This window comes from Hyla sarda, chromosome 11 (assembly GCF_029499605.1).
Source record: "Hyla sarda isolate aHylSar1 chromosome 11, aHylSar1.hap1, whole genome shotgun sequence".
NCBI classification, from domain to species: Eukaryota; Metazoa; Chordata; class Amphibia; order Anura; family Hylidae; genus Hyla; species Hyla sarda.
In genome coordinates this window covers 29,031,525-29,054,507 of record NC_079199.1, presented here as the reverse complement: position 1 = coordinate 29,054,507, position 22,983 = coordinate 29,031,525, and the positions used below count along the sequence as shown (strand labels likewise).

The 22,983-nt window shown below is 42.2% G+C and overlaps 1 protein-coding gene across 2 annotated transcripts in view; it reads right to left on the bottom strand.

Moving 5' to 3' along the window:
• Positions 1-22,983, bottom strand: part of UBR1 (ubiquitin protein ligase E3 component n-recognin 1) — a 117,380-nt gene that overhangs the window by 61,190 nt on the left and 33,207 nt on the right. For both annotated transcript variants that reach the window (XM_056547108.1, XM_056547109.1), the window contains exons 9-16: positions 22,236-22,346; positions 18,725-18,813; positions 16,343-16,441; positions 14,275-14,432; positions 11,057-11,156; positions 8,813-8,941; positions 3,396-3,576; positions 1,305-1,366 (exon numbers count right to left, since the gene is read on the bottom strand). In XM_056547108.1, coding sequence (XP_056403083.1) covers positions 1,305-1,366; positions 3,396-3,576; positions 8,813-8,941; positions 11,057-11,156; positions 14,275-14,432; positions 16,343-16,441; positions 18,725-18,813; positions 22,236-22,346 — 929 coding nt within the window. The remainder of the gene's footprint in view (positions 1-1,304; positions 1,367-3,395; positions 3,577-8,812; positions 8,942-11,056; positions 11,157-14,274; positions 14,433-16,342; positions 16,442-18,724; positions 18,814-22,235; positions 22,347-22,983) is intronic.

Here is a 22,983-nt window from a genome sequence, read left to right as displayed (position 1 = left end):
TAGTATTGCCACGTGCGGGAAATGTCCAAACTATAACGACATAGCGAGAGATGAGGACTGAGGAAAAGCTGCTCAGTTGCCCATAGCAACCAATCAGATCGCTTCTTTTCTTTTTCACAAGGCCTGTACAAAATAAAGAAGTTATTTGATTGGTTGCTATGGGCAAATGGTCAACCTTCGCTCTGCACAGGTTTTGATAAATCTCCCCCACAGTGTTTATGATCCCTTTTGTAAACTTAAAAAAATTTGAAATTTAAAAGTAAAAAGAGATCAAAGTCACATATGTGCAATAGTGGTATCAATGGAAACTACAAATCATGGCGCAAAAAAAATAAGTCCTCATACAGCCCTATAAGCGGAAAAATAAAAAAGTTATAGGGGTAAGAATACAGCAATTTTAAAACATACTTATTTTGTTTAAAAAGTTTGACTATTTTAAAAAGCAGTAAAATAATAAAAAAGCATGTAAACATAGGTATCATCTAAATCGTATTGAGCCACAGAATATAGAGAACATGTCATTTTTGCCATATAGTGCACCATGTATAAACAAAACAACCCAAAAATGCTAAATTGCGGTTTTCGTTTTAATTTCCCGTTATTTAATGCAGAATCCATGTTATTATGAAAACCAGACAGGTCAGGGTTAGTGCCAGGTCCTTTTAGGGTCTATTCACAGGTACATTATCCTGTACATATTTGAAAATGCAGATTTGAAGCTGTGTTCAGTCATTTAGTTTACATTTAACTCTGCAGCATAAAATCAGCAGCTTCAAATCCTGCGTATCAAATATGTGCAGCATACTGTACTTGTGAATAGACCCCTTAAAGGGGTACTCCGGTGGAAAACTAGCTCCAGATAAATATACAGATTTGTAAATTACTTCTATTAAAAAAAATCTTAATCCTTCCAGGACTTATCAGCTGCTGTAGGCAGAGGAAGTTGTGTAGTTCTTTCCAGTCTGACCGCAGTGCTCTCTGCTGACACCTCTATCTGTGTCAGGAACTGTTCAGAGCAGGATAGGTTTGCTATGGGGATTTGCTCCTGCTCTGGACAGTTCCTGACATGGACAGAGGTGTCAGCAGAGAGCACTGTGGTCAGACAGAAAACAACAACACAACTTCCTTTGAAGCATACAGCAGCTGATAAGTACTGGGAGGATTTTTTTAAAATCATTTTAGTAATTTTACAAACCTGTTTAACTTTCTGACACCAGTTGATATGAAAAAAAAAAAATAGTTTTCCACCAGAGTACCCCTTTAAACAAAAAAATGTATTATCATAAGCAACTAATGATACTCACAAGAGAAATAAGTTCTGGCAGTTTTGCGATGACACCAGTTTTACTCATTTGTGAATGTAGGCCTGCAATAAAAACAAAATGAACAAATTAGGTGTTAATAGGAATTGATGACCATAATGACAAAGCCCTAAATAATTGAATTTACAACATTATATTGGTTATTTGCAATAAAAAAAATTGTCAATCAGAAAAAAGAAACGGATTAGAAAAAAAGAGCACATATTAGCAAATGGCTCTAATCCAGTCCCAAACAGGGTGTCTCCAGCAAAACTACAACTCCCAGCATGCCCGGACAGCCTTTGGCTGTCCGGGCATGCAGTGAGTTGTAGTTTTGCAACAGCTGGAGGCATCCTGGTTGGGAAACACCGCTCTAATCAGTAAATAAAATCTAGGTGCTACAATTCCTTTGAAAGAAATTCTAATTGTTGAAAAATCTAAAGCCATGGTTATTGGTTGTAAACATACAAAACGGAGTAATTTTTTCAAATAATCTTATATATATGGTACCTATAACTATTTCATACAGTTTTTCCTGTATAAGGCCCCTTTCACACTATAAAGTTGTTCCGTTAAAAGATCCATTATAAACGTCCGTTAGAAAAGCCATGTTAAATGGCCGTTACAAAATCCAATTCAAGTCTATGGGATTTTTTGATTATCCGTTATGACCCGTTATAGTCCGTCATGAATAACGGACGTTAATTGTGATAGGAGAAATAACGGCACATGCACAAATTTTTCTTCCGTCACAAGAAACGGGTAAATTACCGGCCGTTATTTTTAACATTGAAGTCTATGGCAAAGGGATGAACCTTTATGTCATTCGTTTGCACTACAATATCCGTTATTACTTCTGAGCATGCTCATAAGAGGTGACATCAGCAGACTCCTGCAGTGGTGTGGGACTACTACTCCTCCCATCATGGAACAGACTTGTTTCCATGATGGGAGTAGTAGTTCCCTGGCTGCGGGAGTCTGCCGGTGGCTGGGGAGGCTACATTAGTGTTTGTACTACTACTAACCCCATCATGAACAGAGTCTGTTCCATGATGGGGGTTGTAGTACGGGGGCTGAGGGATTGATTGCACCGGGTCTCACTGCTGAGACCCGATGCGATCTGAAGTTATTAAGCAGGGGAGCGGGCGGCATGCTCCGCAACCCTGCGATGTATGGTGTGTTTTAACTTTAATTTTTAAATCCACCGCGGGGAGCCCTGAATGTCCGGTACTGAGGAGCCAATCAGGGCTCCCAGCGGGGTTTTTAAAAGGAACATTGTGAGTGGCAGCGGGGGCCATATGTATATTAAAAGCGCTGTGGGGGCAAGATATATAGCGCTGCAGGGGGGGCAGACATATAGCCCAAATATCTAGCCCCCAGTGCATTTATAATATGCCCCCCCCGCAGCACATTAATAAAGATATGACCCCACGCGGGCGCATTAATAAAGATATGACCCCCAGCCGGCGCATTTCTAAATATATACCCCCACGGTGCATTTATAATGTGCCCCCGCAGCGTATTTGTCATAAAATGCCACCGCAGCGCTATATGTGAAAAGTATATCTATCAGCAGCACATCGGTCCATACTTAGCGCTGCAGTGGCATATGTATATAGATGCGCTGTGGGGGGCAGATAACGCTATATATCTGCCCCCCAGCACATCTATACATATGCCACCGCAGTGCTATTTGTGAAAAGTATATCTATCAGCAGCACATAGTGCCAGCAGCCGGCCAGCCCCATGATGCTGCTAGAAATACTTTTCATACATAGCGCTGCAGGGGCATATGTATATAGATGCGCTGGGGGGCAGACATATAGCGTCATCTGCCCCCCACAGTGCTTCTATATACATATGACGCCGCAGCGCTATGTATGAAAAGTATTTCGATCAGCAGCATCGGGCCGGACGGCTGCTGGACCGATCCACTGATGATAGATATACTGCTGATAGATAGTGTGAAAGTAGGCAAATATGGATTCACCAACAAAGAACTCCGGCCCACCACTGTATGTTATGGGCGTCTCTTTAAGTCCTGTAATGTACATAAAATACATCTTGTCTGATAAGTGGAAACATATTGCTCACCTGCCAACATCCGGGAGAGGGGCAGATGTATGCTGACAGGATCCCTGGAGACTTTAAATGAATAACTCTGATAGGAATGACCGCACATCTCTACAAGTGTCTTCTGCTGAGAGGTGACTGGTTTAATGCACCGGAGGACACCATGATGACAATACTTGTAGGTCTTCAACAATACATCTTCCTTTAGCACAGAAAAAAATAAAATATTCATGTTAGTGAAGTGTCCAAAAAATTATCTTGCATTTTAGAAAAAAAAACTTGTCAATAAACATATTCAGTTTACATTAAAGGAGGAGATCTACAGCGGTATATGAATTATCACCTATTCGAAGGAGAGGGGATAAGTGTTTGATTGCCGGGGGTCCGACCGCTGGGTCCCCCGTGATCTCCTGTACAGGGCCCGGCTCTGCTGCGGCTCTCCCCATGCAGGAGGCGTGTCGGCCACAGCTAGACTGCGGCAGTGACTGCGGCCGCACTAGTCACACCCCCTCCATGTATCTCTATGGGAGGGTCAGAGATGCAGCGTTTGTGCCTCCCCGCCTCTCCCAACGAGCTGAATAGAGGGGGCATGTCTGTCGACACTCCCAATGAGCTCAATAGAGGGGGCATGTCTGTCGACACTCCCAATGAGCTCAATAGAGGGGGCATGTCTGTCGACCTCTTAGTGAAGTCCAGGACGCAAGCACTAGCCATGCAGGGCCGCGGCAGTGCCAGGTCCCCGTATGGGAGATTGTGGGGGTCCCTGCGGGCATAAGTTGTATACCGCTGCAGATCTCCTTTAAACAGGGAACTACGGTAAAAGAAAAATGTTTTCAAACCAACTGGTGCCAGAAAGTTATACAGATTTGTAAATTAGCAGGAGGGTCTGCTCTCGAGGGTCCCCAACATGGCTAGGACTCCAAACAGGATACAAAGCAGCAGATAACAGCCAGTGGTAAAACAAAGTCGTCTTTATTGGAACCAGGGTAAACGCTGCTCGTGGCACAGCCAGGTAAAAACATGCAACAGAGCACAGAAAAGTAGGCGCGGACACGTTTTGGGTCCTAACCCTTCATCTATGCACGCAATTGCTGGGTACACACAGGTATATATGGTGATCCCTAAGTGTGAGGGGAGGGGCACAGGGAGACAAGCTCCTCCTACCTTAACCCATTCACTACCAAAGGATCAGACCAGTACAAGAAATGTAAACAAAACTTTTAGTGTGAATATATTCAAAGTGTAAAAAGAAACACAGGGAGAAAAAAACCTCACATAAAGCTCAGAAACAAGTACAAAAGGAATAACATATCACCAGACACATGATAATGGACAGTTACCAACGGTGATGACGGGGATGTTCAATAGTGAAAGATTAAATCTGTTCAATAATTCAAACCTGATGGCTGTGAAGTCTGCCATGCATAAATCCAATATACCTCCCTATTGCACAGGAGTTTTAAATGGTTTCCACCTTGCAAGGGTTTACGGACCAATTCCACTCCATGAAAAACAAGGGAAGATAAAACAAGGGAAGTGAACATCTCGGAAGTGTCGTGACACCCCAGAGATGTTCACACCATGCGGATTTGTAAATTACTTCTATTTAAAAATCTTAATCCTTCCAGTACTTATCAGCTGCTGTATGCTCCAGAGGAAGTTGTGTAGTTCTTTCCAGTATGACCAGAGTGCCCTCTGCTGCCACCTCTGTCAGTATCAGGAACTGTCCGAAGCAGGAGAGGTTGGCTGTGGAGATTTGCTCATGCTCTGGACAGTTCCGTCCATAACAGTTACTTCTTGAAGTGCATCGGTCATGTGAATTACTCCTGTTAAACTGCTGACGCAGATTAGTGTCATCATTTAAGGAATGCCTTTCGTTAGGAAAGCCTTTTGGTGCTTTATTCTGTATAAAAACTGTTTTTTTTTTTTTAATGGTCCATAGGTGTCAGAAAGGCACGGCCAGGGGTCTGCTACAATGCCTCTCTCCGCTGACATCACATCCACTCCGCCTGTCAGTGGTGGCCCTGTGTAGATTGTCCGCGATCCAACTACACAGGACTGCTGCTGGCTGGCAGAGTCGGGTGACATCAGAGTAAAGGGGAGTTGCAGCCCTGGGGGCATAGTGGACCCCAGGCCAGAGATCTCTGACACTCATAGAGAATCTACAAAACATTTTTATAAAGAACAGAGTACCCACCATTGTCTGGTCTTCCTACCTGAACCATATAGCCGCCGGGACCACCCCGCTATGACGCGCATCATAGAAGGGGAGCAGGTGCAGGGCGTACATGTATGCCCTGCGTCCTTAAAGGGGTACTCCGGTGGAAAACATTTTTTTTAATCAACTGGTGCCAGAAAGTTAAAATGATTTGTAAATGACTTCTATTAAAAAATCTTTACCCTTCCAGTACTTTTTAGCAGCCGTATACTACAGAGGAAATTCTTTTCTTTTTGAATTTCTTTTTTTTCTTGTCCACAGTGCTCTCTGCTGACAACTGATGCCCGTATCAGGAACTGTCCAGAGGAGGAGAAAATCCTAATTGCAAACCTATGCTGCTCTGGACAGTTCCTGATACGGACAGAGGTGTCAGCAGAGAGCACACTGGACAAGACAAAAAAGAAATTCAAAAAGAAAATAACTTTCTCTGTAACATACAGCTGCAAAAAATTACTGGATGGGTTAAAAAATATTTAATAGAAGTAATTTACAAATCTGTTTAACTTTCTGGCACCAGTTGATTAAAAAATAAATGTTTTCCACCGGAGAACCCCTTTAAGGTGTTAAAGAAGACCTCTGTCACAGGTAAAAGAAGATGTCAAATAGTACATTACCTTTGTTCCCTATGCTCCTCTTTCCATATCTTTTTTGTTTCTTTTTAAAAACCCCAATCAACATTGCTGCCATTATTTTTTTTGCAGTCCAATATGCAAATTACCGTATTTATCGGCGTATAACACGCACTTTTTAGGCAAAAATTTTTAGCCTAAAGTCTGTATGCGTGTTATACGCCGATACACTCCCAGGAAAGGCAGGGGGAGAGAGGCCGTCGCTGCCCGCTTCTCTCCCCCTGCCTTTCCTGGGGTCTAGAGCGCTGCTGTCGGCCCTTCTCACCCCCTGGCTATCGGCACTGCTGCCCGTTCTGTCCCCCTGACTATCGGTACCGGCGCCGATAGCCAGGGGAAGAGAAGGGGCAGCGGCACCCATTGCCGGCGCCGCTGCCCCGTTGCCTCCCCCCATCCCCGGTGGCATAATTACCTGAGTCGGGTCCGCGCTGCTGCAGGCCTCCGGTGTGCGTCCCCGGCGTCGTTGCTATGCACTGAACGGCGCGGCGCATGACGTCAGTACGCCGCGCCGTGCATAGCAACGACGCAGGGGACGCACGACGGAGGCCTGCAGCAGCGCGGACCCGACCCAGGTAATTATGCCACCGGGGATGGGGGGAGGCAACGGGGCAGCGGCGCCGGCAATAAATACCAGGGGAAAAAAGCAGCCGGGTAAGAAAGCAACATAGACTTACAACCCGATTTTCTACGTAAATGAGGGCCACTATGTTATTCCCTGTCTCTCTTCACACAGCGGGAAGCTCAGTACCCACTTGAAACACTGTAGCCTGGAGATCACCTCCATAGCAGGGGAAAGGAGCAAGAGTGCTGAGACCCCTTCAAACCGCCAATATGCAGGTGTGCCGAAAATCACACCCCCACCGATCTAATATTGATGCCGTATCCTCAGAATAATCTAAAATGAAGAGTGAGAGCGCTCCATAGGGCAATTAAAACCGGGGATATACAAATGAGGAAGATATGTAAAACCGCTGCCCCTGATAAGTTGTGTAGCCCCTACACCACAATGGTATGAAGTGTAAGTAATAGAGAGAAGTCCGCTGCCCTCCGGCTAGATAATGTACAAGGATAGAGATGGCTTCAAAGGTGAACGCTGGTGCATTGCCGTAAAATGAGATTTGCCATAGAATGAGATGGTCCACCTCCATCACATCCTATTGGCTCACTCTTGTCACGTGACATATTTAAACGTCACGCATCGATGCGCACAGCAGTCTCAGTTTGGCTATCACAGGGAGAGGATCTCCTCTCCCTGTGATAGCTGAAGCTGATCCTCTCCCTGACACTGCTGTGCGCATCGATGCAAAAGTAAAAAAAAAAGTGAAAAATCCCCTCCCCCAATAAAAAAGTAAAACGTTTTTTCCTATTTTACCCCCAAAAAGCGTAAAAAACATTTTTTATAGACATATTTGGTATCGCCGCGTGCGTAAATGTCCGAACTATTAAAATAAAATGTTAATGATCCCGTACGGTGAACGGCATGAACGAAAAAAAAAAAAAAAAGTCAAAAATTCCTACTTTTTTAATACATTTTATTAAAAATAAAATTATAAAAAATGTATTAAAAGTTTTTTATATGCAAATGTGGTATCAAAAAAAAGTACAGATCATGGCGCAAAAAATTAGCCCCCATACCGCCGCTTATACGGAAAAATAAAAAAGTTAGAGGTCATCAAATTAAAGGGATTATAAAACGTACTAATTTGGTTAAAAAGTTTGTGATTTTTTTTAAGCGCAACAATAATATAAAAGTATATAATAATGGGTATCATTTTAATCGTATTGACCCTCAGAATAAAGAACACACGTCACTTTTACCATAAATTGTACGGCGTGAAAACGAAACCTTCCAAAATTAGCAAAATTGCGTTTTTCGTTTTAATTTCCCCACAAAAATAGTGTTTTTTGGTTGCGCCATACATTTTATGATATAATGAGTGATGTCATTACAAAGGACAACTGGTCGCGCAAAAAACAAGCCCTCATACTAGTCTGTGGATGAAAATATAAAAGAGTTATGATTTTTAGAAGGCGAGGAGGAAAAAATGAAAACGTAAAAATTTAATTGTCTGAGTCCTTAAGGCCAAAATGGGCTGAGTCCTTAAGGGGTTAAAGGGGTACTCTGCTGCTAGACATCTTATCCCCTATTTAAATGATAGGGAATAAGATGTCTGACGCTGGGACCCCTGCGATCTCCCACAGCGTTCTAAACAAACGCCGTGTTCCTGCGGCAGTGGTCATGACATCACAGCCCCCCTCCTGCCATTACACCACGCCCCCTCGATTCATGTCTATGGGAGGGGGTGTGTCGGCCAACACGCCCCCTCCCATAGACATAATGGAAGGGGCGTGGTGTGATGGCATGAGGGGGCGAGGCTGTGACATCACCATCACGGCCTCCATCACGGAGTACCCCTTTAATACAAAGCTCTACAAAAACTTAGTTCAGGTAGAGGCACATTACCACATATAACTTGTTTTCTGTGTGTGTGTGTAGAAAATGGCTATAAGCCAGAAAAAAGAGAGTATAGTTAAATTCTTGTTATACAAAGATACATTTACCACAAATGAAAGATGGCCGGAAATGTTCTTACATTGCTGGCACACCACTCCTGGATTAACATCAATACGTTCTTCAGCTGCATCTGCATAGCTATGGCAGCCTCCCAGTCAGAATCCATCTCCACGTGTTGTCCTATCATTCTGCTTATTGCTTCCATGCCCTGAAAAACACATACGATAAAGTTAAAAGCTGTTTTTTGGGAACTTGTCTTAGATACATCTATGTTGCAGATGAAAAAGAGAAGATCTCTCCACCAAATCCATAATATTAGAACTCCACCAATGCTGCTAAATTTTCAATTCTGATAAAAAGCCCCTATTGTGACATACTGTTAAAGGGGTACTCCAGTGGAAAACTTTTTTGTAAATGACTTCTATTAAAAAATCTTAATCCTTCCAGTACTTATTAGCTGCTGAATACTACAGAGGAAATTATTTTCTTTTTGGAACACAGTGCTCTCTGCTAACATCATGACCACAGTGCTCTCTGCTGACATCATGACCACAGTGCTCTCTGCTGACATCTCTGTCCATTTTAGGAACTGTTCAGAGCAGCATATGTTTGCTATGGGGATTTTCTCCTACTCTGGACAGTTCTCAAAATTGACAAATAAATAGGTTGGTGAGAGAGAAAGGATGGGCTACGGGTTTAGTTACCTGGAGTACCCCTTTAAGAATGCAGGTCCCAGGTCAAGAATTGATGCATGCAGCGGTTTGGATAAGATGAAATTACATCAGAGCTCTAGCTTGTTGTATCTGGCATTCTCGTCTAGGACAGTTTTGGAATGCTGGACATAGTTGCAAGTCCCTTGTGACATAAAATAAGCTGTGGGTACGTGCTCCAATCAGATGTCAGATGTGGTAATACACAAAATCCTTCAACCAGACACACATTTTTTGTAATCCAAAAGCATGTAGCAATTAGTATGACAACCTTGGTACATTGTGGCTGTATTGTTTATTCCAGTTTTACCCAGTAAAAGTGCCTTATTTCTCTGCACTGCTCAATTTACATGACGTTTGTATGCAAACTTAAGGCCATGTTCACACAACGGAATTTCGGTTGCAGCAGAGTCTCATTGTTTTTTAATGGGATTCTGCTGCACGTGCTGAAATTTCTACGGCAGATGTTTCCACCATGCAAATTCAGAATCCCGCCTCCGCCGAAAAAATAAACATAGTCCAGGGGGATTTATCAAAACCTGGGCAGAGGAAAACTTGCCCAGTTGCCCATAGCAACCAATCAGATAGCTTCTTTCATTTTTAGGAAGGCCTGTGAAAAATGAAAGAAGATATCTGATTGGTTGCTATGGGCAACTGGGCAACTTTTCCTCTGCACAGGTTTTGATAAGTCTCCCCCAGTCATTCTTTTGGTGCATTTCTGAGCGGTCCTAGAGCCGCCGTGTTCCAGCCAGCGCTCATTATTTGCTGAATGTCCATCCATGTTTCAGCCGTGTGAACATAGACTAAAGGGGTTGTCCAGTCCCAAAACAAATGTTTACAACTGGCTGAGGGTAACATAGAAAATAAAGTCATATTTACTCACTTCAACAGTGGCTGCTGTTCTGATTCCCCCACACACCGCTGCTTCCTGGGACACATCGACCCTACAAGGACTGCAGGGACAAAGCTTCACAGAAACTAGAATGCAGTGGTGAGTGTCAGAGAAGGTGGGTGTCAGAATGGCAGCTGTGGGGGAATTGGGCAATGAGAGGATGTCCTTTTTTATTTTTACGTGACCAGGAGCCAAATGAAAAACTTTTGCTGGTGTTTGATAACCCCCTATTATTCCGTCGCTTAGTAAAACTTCATTTCAGTTGTTTCACAGTGACTAGAGATGAGCGAACTTACAGTAAATTCGATTCGTCACGAACTTCTCGGCTCGGCAGTTGATGACTTTTCCTGCATAAATGAGTTCAGCTTTCAGGTGCTTCGGTGGGCTGGAAAAGGTGGATACATTCCTAGGAAAGAGTCTCCTAGGACTGTATCCACCTTTTCCAGCCCACGGGAGCACCTGAAAGCTGAACTAGTTTATGCAGGAAAAGTCATCAACTGCCGAGCCGAGAAGTTTGTGACGAATCGAATTTACTGTAAGTTCGCTCATCTCTAACAGTGACATTCACTTCTCAATGTCTAGTTTAGGGGTTTGCATGTCAGCTGTCCACATAAAACAGCATAACATAAAGACAACATGTAGAAATGCACAATTTCTGTTTTATAGTAATTGTAAAATAGGCTGAAAAGATGAAAATAAGAAAACTAGTTGCTGAGATTACCTGCATACATGACAAAACACGTAATAAGGAGTTAAATCCCTCTACAAATTTTTCTCTTAGTTTCTCTGTCCATGAAGTTGGTTTACTGATGAGAATATACCTAAAAGGCAACAGGAAAATTAAAATAATATAAATATAAAAAAATCATACAAATGTTATTCCAAAAACAAGATCAAAATGATACTAAATTTGGGTTAAGGATATTAAATGTTAACTATTTGAAGAAATGTTGCAGAAAGTAATAAAGCCATCCGATCAGTAAAACAAAAGGGGACCACTGGAAAACATTTATTTTTTTTTTTAAATCAACTGGTGAAAGAAAGTTAAACAGATTTGTAAACTACCTCTATTAAAAAATCTTAATCCTTCCAGTACTTATCAGCTGTTGTATGATCCACAGGAACTTTTTTTTTTTTTCTGTCTGACCACAGTGCTCTCTGCTGACACCTCTGTCCATATCAGGAACTGTCCAGAGCAGGAGGGGTTTGCTATGGGGATTTGCTCCTACTCCTAAAATTGACAGAGGTGTCAGCAGAGAGCACTGTGGTCAAACAGAAAGGAAATTCAAAAAGAAAAGAAGTTCTCGTGGAGCATACAAAAGCTGATAAGTACTGGAAGGATTAAGATTTTTAAATAGAAGTAATTTACAAATCTGTTTAACTTTCTGGCACAAGTTGATTTAGAAAATAATGTTTTCCAGTGGAGTACCCCTTTAAACTTTAAAATGCCTTCTAAGACAAAAAGATCTTTTATCTGAATGAGAAAAAACATAAATAGATCCATTGATGGAACACAAAAAGCATTACCATAGAGCACAGAATCCGGCACTGTCACTGTATCTTTCGCACTGCTTTCCTTATAAATGTATAAGACGGTGTATATGTGGAGTGTGTATAGGTGCTGCTGGCGGTGCTGCTTGCATGAAATAATGAACAAACAATGGCTTCACATGAAGAAAGAAACGGAGCACTCACCCGGTACGCTGGCTGCAGCAGAATATCTCACATCACGTCCGATCGGTGAAAGAGCAGGGAGGCGATAGATGGAAGCGGGGGCGTTCAGGCGTCGGGCCACGGACCATATCACACTGCTGTCAGTGGACTCCTTGATAAAGCCACACTAGTGGCGAAACATGTCGGGGTGTGACAGATTTGTGTTTGATCAGCAACTCCACTGAGCGCAACGCCTAGTTTATTGTAATAAATCTATTGATAGGGTCTTACCAGGCTAACCCAACCACCTAGTTGTTATACAGCCTCTACCTGCGGTGCACAGCAGGCCCATAGGGGCTGGGACTCCCCAGTACTCTATACTGGGGAGTCTGATTATAAACAACCACATACATAAGTGGTTTGTGTGTATTATAAGAGTGAGTCTACAAATAATCTTGAGCGCTAGATGGTCAGTTAATGACCCCTAGGCCGTTCTCCATAGAGCATAGGGACTTCAGATGAATTGTGTTTTTAAATACATTTATTTCCTCACTTTATATATTAAATATTCACAATAAAAGTTAGGTTTTATTATTTGTGACACATGCAATATAGAGGTTTCTTTTTGGTTGACCCCTAGGGGTCAATTTGGTTGTGTATTGTATCACCTCTGCATGTGTTATTAGGCCAAAAATGAGTAGTGTGGTGGCCCGACGCCTGAACTCCTCCGCTCCCATCTACCGCCATCCTGCTCTGTCACCGATCGGACGTGATGTGAGATATTGTGCTGCAGCCAGCGTATCGGGTGAGTGCTCCGTTCCTTTCTTAATGTGAAGCCACAAAAAGATCGCACTTTCCATGTGGAGGTCAAGTGAACAGGTACCGGATGGTATAAGGATATGGTCCAATTGATCCAAAGTTCGACATTAACCATAAAAGTAAACCGCTGCACTCCAGGGTAGATAAAGAGCATAGAAAAAGAAAACTTTGATAGAATAGATTATTATTATTTTTATTTTTTTAATAATCTGTAGTGCATCGGTTAACTTTTCTGGTAAATAGATAGGAAATTAATTTATGAGAAAACATATCCTAGCAATAGGGTATTCCTATCAATTCATTATTAGTGTGTGTGTGTGTGGGGGGGAGGGGGGGGGGGCTGATCTCTGAGTCCTTTACTGAATGAATGAGGATGCAGCGCTACAGTAAGCAGGGGCACTGCAGTATACCTCCATTCAAGTAAATGGGGCAGGCTGCACATCTGTGGCCAGGGTGCCACTGTGCAGGTACAAACAATGAAACTCCAATAGTGGTAAATCAGTGCTGCTGCCCCTCCTGTTCTAGGATAAATGAGCATCCCAGAAGTAGGACCCAAACTAATCAAAAAGAAATGGCACATCATAGAGATATACCATCACTTTATCACTTAGAAATACCCCTAAATGTAGTTTTATTGTTAATTGTTATTTTACAACCTAGCTGTATTCACAGTTCTGCTGCTTAAGTTTTTCCCAACCAGGGTGCCTCCAGCTGTTGCAAAACTACAACTCCCAGCATGCCCGGACAGCCGTTGGCTGTCCGGGCATGCTGGGAGTTGTAGTTTTGCAACAGCTGGAGGAACCCTGGTTGGGAAACACTGTTCTATAGAGAGGGGTAGAGATGAGCGAACTTACAGTAAATTCGATTTGTCACGAACTTCTCAGCTCGGCAGTTGATGCCTTATCCTGCGTAAATTAGTTCAGCCTTCAGGTGCTCCGGTGGGCTGGAAAAGGTGGATACATTCCTAGGAAAGAGTCTCCTAGGACTGTATCCACCCTTTTCCAGCCCACCGGAGCACATGAAAGCTGAACTAATTTATGCAGGAAAAATTCTCAACTGCCGAGCCGAGAAGTTCGTGACGAATCGAATTTACTGTAAGTTCGCTCATCTCTAGAGAGGGGTTTAATGACAAGTTGAGAATGGATTAGAAAGAAATGGCCGTTGGCTGTCCGGGCATGCTGGGAGTTGTAGTTTTGCAACAGCTGGAGGCACCCTGGTTGGGAAACACTGTGCTACTGAAACCAGTCAACATTGTAAGAGGGTTACTTCTTCTATCCTAGATATCTGTACAGTGCCCGGAATAAAAAGCACACTTTCTAGATATAAAATCAAGAGCACAGAGAAATTTCAGAACAGCAGAAAGAAGAATAGGGATTGGGCTATTATAAAGGCTGCAACTTAGGATCGGTACAAGTGTCAAGTAATGACTTATCAAGTAACAGGCAAGTAAATTATATATAAACTTACTTGAGGTCAAAGATGATGGCGTACACTCTGCAGAATCTATCCTGACTATAACCCTGAAAATTAAACTTGTTTTCTGGATCTAGATACTCGGGAAGGACTTCCAGTAGAGTCTCAGTGATGACTTTTATTACACTCTGTTCTTCAATGAGCAGTCGAGCCTGTAGGAAAACACCATGTTGTTGTATGGTTAGTGTGGCATTTTTGTGTACTACTTTACTTCATGTACAATATTTATTTCTATGCATTTCTTCCTTCCTCTTTCTTCAATAGTTACAGTATTAAATGGGTACTCCAGTGGAAAACAATTACACCCTTTGGAAAAAATAACTAAAATCAGTTGCTTCCTATAACCATCAATAAGCTTCTTACACCTCTCAGCCGGAATATTGGACCACTCTTCCTTTGCAAACTGCTCCAGGTCTCTCTCATTGGAAGGCGCCTTTTCCCAAAAGCAATTTTAAGATCTCTCCACAGGTGTTCAATGGGATTTAGATCTGGACTCATTGTTGGCCACTTCAGAACTCTCCAGCGCTTTGTGACCATCCATTTTTGGGGGCTTTTTGACGTATGTTTGGGGTCATTGTCTTGCTGGAAGACCCAAGATCTCGGACACAAACCCAGCTTTCTGACACTGGGCTGTACAGTGCGACCCAAAATTTGTTGGTAATCCTCAGATTCCATGATGCCTTGTACACATTCAAGGCCCCCAGTGCCAGAGGCAGCGAAACAACCCAAAACATCATTGAACCTCCACCATATTTCACTGTAGGTACTGTGTTCTTTTCTTTGTAGGCCTCATTCTGTTTTCGGTAAACAGTGGAATGATGTGCTTTACCAAAAAGCTCTATCTTGGTCTCATCTGTCGACAAGACATTTTCCCAGAAGGATTTTGGCTTACTCAAGTTCATTTTGGCAAAATGTAGTCTTGCTTTATTATGTCTCTGTGTCAGCATTGGGGTCCTCCTGGGTCTCCTCCATAGTGGGGTCCTCCTGGGTCTCCTCCATAGTGGGGTTCTCCTGGGTCTCCTGCCATAGCGTTTCATTTCATTTAAATGTCGACGCATAGTTCGCGCTGACACTGATGCTCCCTGAGCCTGCAGGACAGTTACTAAGTGAACTTCTCTCCTTTTTATCTGCTTTCAGGTGTGGTTTTTATATTGCCCACACCTGTTACTTGCCCCAGGTGAGTTTAAAGGAGCATCACATGCTTGAAACAATCTTATTTTTACACAATTTTGAAAGGGTGCCAATAATTTTGTCCAGCCTATTTTTGGGGATAAACATGTGTATAGCAAAACATGTGTTACAGCAATCCTTTTCTGTGAGAAATACTTCATTTTCTAGAAAAATTTCAGGGGTGCCAACATTTATGGCCATTACTGTATATATAGATGGGTATTTAAATAGTTTCTTTAGTTTCAAAACAACTTCCCTCCTTCGACATGATACTGAGGTACGGGGCAAAGAGAGGTAGTTAGATGTACACTCCATTAGAGTCGGTGGTTACATCGATGGACTCCTCTGGAATCATTTCTTGCTTATATGAGGAGTAACTCAATAGATACCATCTCAAACTGCTCTGTCTTACACTCCTCTGCTCTCCTTAGCTGAAGCTGGTTGAGTGTCCCAATTGTTTTCACAAGGTACTGTTGCATAAAATTGGTCTGCACTCTGACTCTTTGTGCCCTATGTGGGCATGCTGATACTTACTACCCTCCTCCACATGATTTGGGATTGTCCCTTACTTATTCCATTTTGGTGGGAAGTGCTAGCTATTGTCTTTCAAGTGTATGGAATCCGACTAACATCAGATAAAATGATTGTTCAATACAGGATTCGTTCTACAACCCCTGTCAGTGTGGAGCCTGTTATTAGTGAGTTGCATGTAGTATGCCTTGAGAAGGGCATCTATACAAAAAGTAAAGCCTCCCAAAAATGTGGGTCATTGTGGGGTCCCTGGTTCAGAGAATACCGTTTAGGTAGCTCACGACCCTAGTTAGTGCTCCCTGGACGATGTCTACCCCCTCTCTATATGTACATGCTGTGTCCTTACATATTGCCAACATACCAGGGTGGGAACAGTGAACACCTGCACCGAAATAGCAGTGACTGAGATGTTTCTGTCTCGCTCATCATCCATGTGTTCCTTTTGAACTTTCTTGTAACACTAAAGCAAGAAAGACAGAATATTATGTCGTAGTAATCTCAAAGAGGTATAGCAAGAGAGAAATTCACATTTACATTATTATAACATAGAGCTCGACATACACAATATAATAGAAATGTGTGTGTGGTGTGTGGTAAAGCGTTGCCCTACTATTGCTGCTTTACTTTTCAGAACCCAATATACAAATTAGGGACTGGCTGCCCCAGGTTCACGCCCCATTGAAAGCAGAGGTGACCACCACCATGACCACAACAATGTCCATAGACTGTCAACATAGCAAGAACCTGAGCCAAGTGGTAACCACCAAGGAGAATCTCTGAACCCTAATCAGCATATCAGACATGATCTGATTACTGGGGAACAAGGGTTAGGAGAAAGAAAGAAAAAAAGTGGATAGTGGAGTAAAAGGAGATCCAAGAAAGGGAGATGAATCGCGCTGCCACAAGAAGTATATACTGTATAGGTAAATTTATTGCACACAAAGGATCCACGCAACGCGTTTCAAAGCCGTTCCGGATTTTTCGTCAGGCGTGGTTACACATTACACAAAATCTAGTGCACCTTCACAAGGCAGTGGAGTGGCAGCTAGAACTGCATGACGCAAGAGGACGTGACAAAGTCCTCTCTAATTTTATCATAAAAACTAAGCCTCATTCATCTTAGGAGTGGGATCCGGTGTGATCAACAGCTTTTGACATGTCAAAAGTTGTTTTTAATGACCGTAACATTTTAAAAGGTAAACCACATGGAATTTGGAGTCTCTTAATGTGTGTGTCTACTGATTATGCAAGCACAGCATATTAGACAAGATTTATTGGTGTGCACCAAAGGGACAATATACAGAAAACATGTGCGTGTAATATATATATATATATAGGATGGTGTGTACTATAATTAACAAGTCAGTCTGTAGATTAGTTCGTCACTGCGGCAGTACTGAGAATATGGTACTTGAGCTGGGACCTATACTGCAGCATGGACATGTGGCGGTGCTCAGGCTATAAGTAGTTTGCAGGTAACAATGTGACGAACAAAAAATGAAGCTGGCCACTCACCAGTACTTGTCTTCAAGCTTCCTTATTAAACAAACATATACTAACATCGCAAACAGAGGCAAAGGACATATACCGGGGGGTACAGATAAGCAACAAGCCATATGGCTGGAAGAAGCACTTGATAGGCAACAAGCAGTTAGGCAACAAGCTCCGTTTCGCACTGTCAAGTGCTTCTTCCGGCCATATGGGCGGAAGAAGCACTTGAAAGTGCGAAACGGAGCTTGTTGCCCATCTGTACCCCCCGGAAGAAGCCGGAAGAAGCACTTGATAGACAACAAGCTTCCGGCCATATGGCTGGATGAAGCACTTGATAAGCAACAAGCAGTTAGGCAACAAGCTTCGTTTCGCACTGTCAAGTGCTTCTTCCGGCCATATGGGCGGAAGAAGCACTTGAAAGAGCGAAACGGAGCTTGTTGCCTATCTGCACCCCCCGGAAGAAGCCGGAAGAAGCACTTGATAGGCAACAAGCTTCAGGCCATATGGCTGGAAGAAGCACTTGATAAGCAACAAGCTCCGTTTCACACTATCAAGTGCTTCTTCCGGCCATATGGAAACGGAGCTTGTTGCCTATCAAGAGCTTGTTGCCTATCTGTACCCCCCGGTATATGTCCCTCTCCTCCGTTTGCGATGTGAGTATATGTTCATCTAATAAAGAAGCTTGAAGACAAGTACTGGTGAGTGACCGGCTTTCATTCATTTTTTCTTCGTCACGTTGTGTATCATAATTAATATTAGGGGTACAGTGTGTATTATAAGTAATAACAGCTGCATGGTGCGTTGCAATGAATTTTACTGACTTACAGCTTATTCCATCTGATTACAGGAGTAATTGTGACTTGTCAACGCAATCTTTTTAAATGACAGAACCACTTTAAGGGTAGGGTCACATGTGCCAAATTTTGACTTGAATGGGTGGGAAAGTATGCAGCAAAATACGCCACGTGTGACCCTCCCCTAAAAAGGACAGAAATCATCAGTTCATGCTGATCAAACCACAGACAGTATAAAAAAGGGACAAGTTCCCATATTACAATGATGTATGGTTCACTATGAAATGCTGAGGATTTTATAGTAACCATAGCAAATCGAGGAATGGCCCCCAATGGATGTTAGTTCTCTTCCCAGCCTGTCCAAGTTTTATACTTCCAGAGCTGATGACACGTTCACTTTAATACATAGCTCAATTACTGATTTTCTGAACAAATACTTTTTTTTTCTCATCAATTACCTTCACAAACTCAATGGCGAATAATTTCTTGTACTCCATCTCCATGAAGAAACTGCTAAAGATCAGATCATGAAGCACTTTCCTAAAGCCTTAAAAGAAGAGGACAAAAGAAATTAAAAGAAGAAAAACAAGGTTACAATTTGTTTTAAGGTTCATATTCTTTTTTTCTATTTATTTCCCATTTGTATGAATTTTTACAACCAAGTTGAAAATGTAAATTTGTGCACTTTCCTTGATATAATGTACTACTTTGCGGAATTGGTGTCTTAGGTTCCAATTTGACCAAGGACAACATCTGCATGGAGTTTGTATGTTGTCCTGACAGCAGTATAGAGAGGGAAATATATGGCAGCCCACGGGAGGGTGGGGGGTGTCTAGGAGTTTGTAAAAGGGAAAAGATGGGCACCGCAACTATAATAAACGTGGGTGAAAATGGGTTGCCCAAAAAAAACAAGAAGGAAGCTGGCAACCATGGGTAATGAAGAAAAAGAGCTCACACACACACTAGTATTCTGCAATAAATCTTCTTTCTTTATATAAGTATTCTTCAATAATACAAAAGCAAAATGCATTGTGTAATCACCCAGTGTGGATCATGCAAAGTCCACAGGTAGTTCCAAGGAGAGATGACCGGCTCCCTGAGCTTCAACGTGCAGCAAGCTGGAGCCGGTCACCTCTCCTTGGAACTACCTGTGGACTTTGCATGATCCACACTGGGTGATTACACAATGCATTTTGCTTTTGTATGATTAAAGAATCTATATATATATATATGTATATATATATATATATATATATATATATATATATATATAAAACTCAATGGGGGAGATTTATCAAAACCTGTGCAGAGGAAGAGTGGTGCAGTTGCCCATAGCAAAAAATGAAAGAAGCAATCTGATTGGTTGCTATGGGCAACTGCACCACTCTTCCTCTGCACAGGTTTTGATAAATCTCCCCCAATATTGTTTTGTGAAGTTTTTAATATGGTAATAGAGTAACATTTGTATAATACATTTAAAATGGCTTTACAGTTTAAACAAATAGTTCCTTTTAGGAGGAAAAAAAAAAGTATATTCCAATATATATAAGTATGTTCCAATATACTTTGCCTATAAACCTTTTAATTTTAATGGGGGAGATTTATGAAAACCAATTCAAAGGAAAAGTTGCCCAGTTGCCCATAGCAACCAATCAGCTTGCTTCTTTCAATTTGCAGAGGCCTTGTTAAAAATGAAAGAAGCGATCTGATTGGTTGCTACGGGCAACTGCACCACTCTTCCTCTGCACAGGTTTTGATAAATCTCCCCCAATGTGTGTGTGTGTGTGTATGTTCCACTATAAAGTCCAAACGGCTGAAGATATTAACATGAAACTTGGCACACGCTACTAATATGTCAACAACAAACATAGGATAGGTGATTTAACCCTTACTCACCCCCATTTGCCAGGGGCGGGGTTTTTGTTTAAAGTCCCATACAAGTCAATGGGAAATATATGTTACTGAATAACTTCCCAAACGGCTGGAGATATTTCGATAATACTTGGTCACATGTTACTTATATGTCCACTTAAAATATAGGATAGTTCATTTAACCCTTCACTACCCCCATTTGTGAGGGTCGGGGTTTTTGTTTAAAGTCTGATGCAAATCAATGGGAAATGTATGTTCCCACATAACTTCCGCACGGCTGGAGATATTTCAATACTTGGTACACATATTACAGGACGGGGTGGGAGGACGGGGTGAGAGGTCGGGATGGGAGGTCGGGATGGGAGGACGGGATGGGAGAACGGGATGGGAGGACGGGATGGGAGGACGGGATGGGAGAACGGGATGGGAGGACGGGATGGGAGGACGGGATGGGAGGACGGGATGGGAGGACGGGATGGGAGGACGGGATGGGAGGTCGGGATGGGAGGTCGGGATAGGAGGTCGGGATAGGAGGTCGGGATGGGAGGTCGGGATAGGAGGTTGAGATAGTAGGTCGAGATAGGAGGACGGAATAGGAGGTCGGGGTATGAGCACCCAGGCACCACACTATTTCATCCAGTGACTATGGTCCCTTCCCTAATCTCTGAATAAAACCATGGGTAATGCACACCAACACATGTATATAAAGTAATAAATACACTTCTATTGACATAAACCAAAGAAAGGGGGAATACACACAATTAAAAACACTTAAAAACACATATAAGTATCCAGAGCATAAGAATGTAATCCTACCTCAACCCCCTACCTGGCGCTCAATAGCATACAAAGGTGAAGACAGTCTCATATGCATAGATGGAAAACGCCAGAACATATAGTACCTAAAGAGATCTCAATAGCCCCAAAACATACCATATATATATATATATGAAGTGTCCAGTGCAAATATAGTAATGAATAGTAATAAAAATATAAATATGTCCACAAAATGATAAATATGTATACGTGTCCAATGTGACTATAACAAATAGTAATATAAATAATGACACTATGTTCCTATTCCAATTACCATGCCCACTGTGTAAACAGTCTAGTAGAGACGCATAGTAACTATAGTATCTACATACGAAATGAGATTCATGCTCTGGCAATAACACTGAACAAAGTATAAAGACGGCTTCACAAAGAGTTAGGGGGGCAGCTTGGCCCACGCGTTCCGCCACCTGCTACGGCGGCTTCCTCAAGAGAGAAGGAAATCCCTGAAATCAAAGTTCTCTCTGCAAAAGGTTTACTAGGATTTTTACTGGTTGGACTGGTAGCGGGGCATATGTGCACCACAATCCACAAGAGAAAACCTGCACCAAATGGGTCTATTGTAGAATAACATTTGAAATTGACAATTGCAGATTTTGCTAAACATCTACACTAAATCTGCAGTGTCTCTGGAGCATATACTGATGTGCTACAGATTTTACACCCTCCTACCCTTCCCCCCCCCCCCCCCCCCCAAAGACGGTCAATTATGGTGTGTGTTTTCCTGCATTGTGTGGATGTGGATTTCTAAAAGTGTTAGGCTTGGCTGTTTACTCATCTGGAAAATGAATATTCCAGTATATTGTTATTTACGTATCATATAGCAGTACTCTTCGAATGCATTCTTTAGACACCTAAAGGGGAATTCCAGCCCCTAAAAACATTTCCCATATTCACAAGATAGGGGATAAGTGGGGTTGCTGACCTTGGGGGTCCTTTGCATTCTTGAGAACAGGGACCAGACTCTATCTGCTGAATGAAGCTGTGGATCAGCACATGTATAGGTCTATTTACTGTCTATGGGAGCACCGGTGAGGCTGGACCTCCCCCTCCACACACACAATTAGGCATATGTTTAGGGGCTGAAATACACTCTATAAAAACCTTATTTCATATTTCAATGTTGAGGTATATATTCTGGAAAAAGGTGCGCATTCATCTGTATTTTAAAGAATTACAATAAAAACTATAAAAACAATGAGCAGTTCTAACTCGGCTCTAAAACCCTGCTCTTGTATTTTCTACATGATTTGGGAGGCACACCTTTATGGAGTCTGGCATCGCACAGGATAAACAAATTAACATGGCACAACTGCTTTACAGTGGTTGTCTGTGGCTCCAAACACACTTGACAGAAAAGCTGACGAAAGTCACCTAAAAAACACAGAAGATAATTTATTAGCAGATTATTTTTTTTGAAGCATCATTTTACACATCCTTATTTTTCGCTGCAGCAAATGTTGCTACCCATTGAAGTCAATGGGCAGCAAAATCTACCACAGCAAATCTGCTGCTGCAAAAAAAAAAAGGTTGTGTGAACTGACCCTGAGGGTCTATTTACAATGAGTATTCTGCACATATAAGAGGTGTTCAACAATTTAGTTTACAATTAAATCTGCACCATAAGATCTGCAGCATCAAGTATGCAGCAAATCCTGTATGTGAGAGAGAGCACCCTTGGGTCCATTCACACAGGCGGACATCGCCGCGATCAGTGAGGGGCAGTGTGACACTCTGGGTCCTGACGTTGCTTAGGGCCCGGGTGTCACGATTTCCGAGAGGTGCCGGGGGGACTGGAGCACTGCTGGAGTGCAGGAGGTAAGTAAAAGTATTTTTTTTTTTTTTTTTTTTTAAAGGGGTATTCCAGGAAAAAACATTTTTTTATATTATATATATATATATATATATATATATATATATATATATATATATATATATATATGTATATATATATCAACTGGCTCCAGAAAGTTAAACAGATTTGTAAATTACTTCTATTAAAAAATCTTAA